Source organism: Brassica oleracea, chromosome C3 (assembly GCF_000695525.1).
Source record: "Brassica oleracea var. oleracea cultivar TO1000 chromosome C3, BOL, whole genome shotgun sequence".
NCBI classification, from domain to species: Eukaryota; Viridiplantae; Streptophyta; class Magnoliopsida; order Brassicales; family Brassicaceae; genus Brassica; species Brassica oleracea.
This window is the reverse complement of record NC_027750.1, coordinates 24,242,507-24,246,235: the sequence shown is the minus strand read 5'-3', so window position 1 is coordinate 24,246,235 and position 3,729 is coordinate 24,242,507. Positions and strand designations below refer to the sequence as shown.

At 31.6% G+C, this 3,729-nt stretch overlaps 1 protein-coding gene across 1 annotated transcript; it reads right to left on the bottom strand.

Annotated features, from left to right (window-relative positions):
• Positions 1–275: 275 nt before the first annotated feature.
• Positions 276–1,099, bottom strand: LOC106332153 (wound-induced protein 1-like). The gene has a single exon (XM_013770621.1). The coding sequence runs from the start codon at positions 848–850 to the stop codon at positions 536–538; it is 315 nt and encodes a 104-aa protein (XP_013626075.1). The 5' UTR covers positions 851–1,099; the 3' UTR covers positions 276–535.
• Between the last annotated feature and the right edge of the window lie 2,630 nt (positions 1,100–3,729).

Genomic DNA, 3,729 nt, shown 5'->3' with positions numbered 1-3,729 from the left:
CCTTTGGTGATGAACCATTGTGACTTTTGTTTAACCAATGTAACTATTGGTATTAATGGTTGTCACTCTTCACTAACCATTGTAACTATTGGTGCTAACCATTGCAACTCTTAGTACTCTATAAAATTAGTTGTGGGCAATAAAAAATAATAACTTCACAACTTGAATCACAACTTGTAAAACAAGATTGAAGATCAAAAACTAATAGTTAATAAGAGAGAGCAAAAAAATATTCATTATTCGAAGATCATCAAAGATCTTTGAAGAAACACATATAAGCACTAAAGCTTTATTTGTTATTTTTGTATCTTAACCTAGAACAAAAATGAGACTTTGATTGTTTTATCCTACAAAGGGATTTCGTGTAACCCAAAGGCTTGGAATACGGTCGAAATACTCTTTAAGCAAAGCACGGCGATTCAATCATTACCCAAGTATATAGTTCACCTCCATTTGTGTTACCAAACCACAAATAATTAACCAACAGTAAGCGGTCTTTATTTATATATTATTATTCCCTGACGTGAACAAATCCTTAAATCGCAAGAACCAGACCCGGTACGGACTTTCCAGCCCGACCCGAGAACTGGCTTTCCCACACGGATGGACAATGCGACGGCGCAATCTCAGCAGACCGTCCAGCAACAACGTCACCGACCCGTGTAACCGTGAGAGAAGTGTTAGAGTACTCCCTCACCTGAGTGATTATCCCATGCGCGACGGTCCACGCGTGGATCCAAGAGATGGAGCTAGCAACGTCGCAGCCCTCGGCGATGACGGTGGATCCGAATGAGACGACGGAGAGAGGCACGAACTCAAACGTCGGAGAGACTCCCGTGAGTGTGCGCATCAAAAACTGGTGCGGCGGCGGGCCGTAAAACCAGTAGTCGAGATCGGGGGTTAGTGTGCGGTGAACTGAGTCGACGTCTCGAGATCTCAGGGCGTCATACAGTTTCAGAACCACGTCTCGGTTCTTGGTCTCTGAATCCGCCAGAGTATCCAGTTCTTGCGCGAGTTTGGGTTTTGGATTAGGACAATAAGAGGAAGAGAACTGACTCTGAGGTTTTGAAAATGAAATATTATGAATCTTGGGACTTGTTATATAGCCGTAGGCTATGGGTTTGTGATATTAATTCTCTGCTTCACATCCTATATTTAATCATCTCGGATATTTAGTTTCGATCTCACACGTGTCGTTTTATGATTGGAAAAGTTTGGTTTGCGGGGACCGGAGATAATGTTCTTTAATAGTTGAGCCAGCTAGTGTTTGTCCCCACCGTATAGTTAGGTGAATAATTAACAGTTTAATTGAATTTTGCTAGTGGTAATTGGTAAATATCTCGTCTTTGCTTGATTTGAGAAAGAATCAATTAGTTCTTGATAATGTTGTATGCTCGGATGAGTTTTCACGGATGATTGACATTTGACATTAACAAAAATGATTAATGTTTTAGGAACTGATTAGTTGAGTAATTAACTGAATTAAGAAATAAGTAAAAAACGTGTTCAATGAGTGGGTTGGCCCCGCCAATCAAATAGCAGAAGGTTCGAAAGACGTTATAATGCCCGACCAACTTGTCACGTGTTGTAGTACATTATATGATTTTTTTTTTTTGGACAAATACATTATATGAATTGAAAAGATGGATTATACATTGCCTTTTTGCTATGATGAATTATTATTTTGTGTCGACCTCAGACATATTATTTTGTTTGTTTTCCATGAAAATAAAAGCAAATTTATAAATATAGGGTTCCAATGGTAACAACGGAATTGATAATATAAGCGGGACGGAATTTAAGTGCGGTACGGTGCAACAATGGTTCATGCGGTTTGCGGGATAAGTGCGGTTTTGATTGAAAAAGTAGTGCGGTTTTGATTAAAAAAAATATGAAATAAATATACTAATATAATTAGAACTATTTTTGTGTTTAGTGATTATGTTATAATATTTTCTATATATTTCAAATCCCAAATATTTAAATTTATTTGAAATAATTTTTAAAAAAAATTATAATTCCAAATATTATAATTTCTATTTTTATAATATGTTTTTGACTAAAAGTAATTATTGTAGTTTATAAAAAATGATTGTAAGTTTATTCTTCTTAAAAGACAAATTCATAAAAATTATTTGTGAGAACTATTAGAAACTTAAATTAAATTAAATATGTATCATACAATTATTTTTAATATATAAAATGTTAAAATGAGACTTAATAAAATGAATCCAAAAATACATAAGGGATACCCAAACACTTATGTCTGACTTTCAGTTAGGTTCAAAGTATTTTTGATATGTTGCATTATATTGTAAATTGATGCAGTTGAGTTTTTTAGGGCATGAATGGCGACATTTAATTCGCGTATTTCACTGCGGTTTTAGAAAAAAACGCTTTAATATCACCGATCACATATTTCCTGATTTTTCTTTTGCGGTTTTCCAAAAACTTCACAAAAACGCACACAAATTTCGATGTCTCACAAATAAACAGTATTACTACCAAATCCGCGAACGCAATGAAGAAGCTGTGTTTTCTCAAAAGCCGCACACATTTATATATTTAAACTAGGATCGGCCCGCCCTCCGGGCGGGAAGTTAATAATAAAAACTGTTTTATATAAATTTATATTAATTTTATGAAACATTTAAAAATCATGGTGGATTGAAAACTATATTATAAAAAACAATAATAAATAGAATTCTGAGATCACATTGTTAGGGCATCCTTAGTGGTAAAATAGCAAGTAGAGTACCTCACTAATATTTTTATTATTATTTTTGTACATAATTTAGTTATTAATAATTTTAAAAATTAAAATAAAAAAACCTGTAAAATGATACCACATGTATTCACCGATTCTTTAGAAATGTATGAAAGCTCTTCCCACAGGTACCACTCTTGCTCTTTTTTTTTTATGCTTTCTCTTTCTTCTTTTTCAGCTTTTAATATTTTTATATTTGTTAGAGACAGATGAATTTCAACCGGTGCGAGTGCCCTTATTTTTAATAAACATTTTTGATTTGGAATTAAAATGAAAATATCCTTCATTAATCTATTTTTTTCAGAGAATACTAAATTGAACTAAGAATAATATCCTTCATTATTCTATTTTTTCAGAAAATATATCTTCTTATTATTCTTAGTTCAATTTGACATAGTAAAAGAAAATATTAACTTTAAATAGATAATAGGTAAAATTTCATGTTTACCACATTCATGGTATCATTATTGATCTTTACCATCACTAAAGGGGTATTTTTAAAAATATATTTTCAATAAGTGGCAAAAGACTCTTATATCCTTGTTCTTGATATATATATAACAAATAATTATTTAAATAAAAAAAATATTTTTTTATGTTTTCGAATTATACCTTTTTAAAATTCAAACTTTTTTATATTTTTTTTTGAATTGTTTTGGTTTATTTTATTTTATTTTTTTAATTCTACAGATATAAGATATGTTCGGTTATTTATAAAATTTGATTCAATTCTCGTTCAGATATTTTGTTTTTTTGGTTTAGTTTGGACAACAAAGTGGGGAACCAGCTAATATCAAAAACAAAATCGGGTCTCTTTCGGTTACGGGCGTTTTTAGATTATTTTGGTTAATTTGAGTAAATTTTATTTATAACTTGTTTTTTGCGAGGAAGAAAACAGGTTATTTAAGTTTCTTGGATAAATTATCAGGTAGTTTATATAATTTTAAATAATTTAGGGAAAT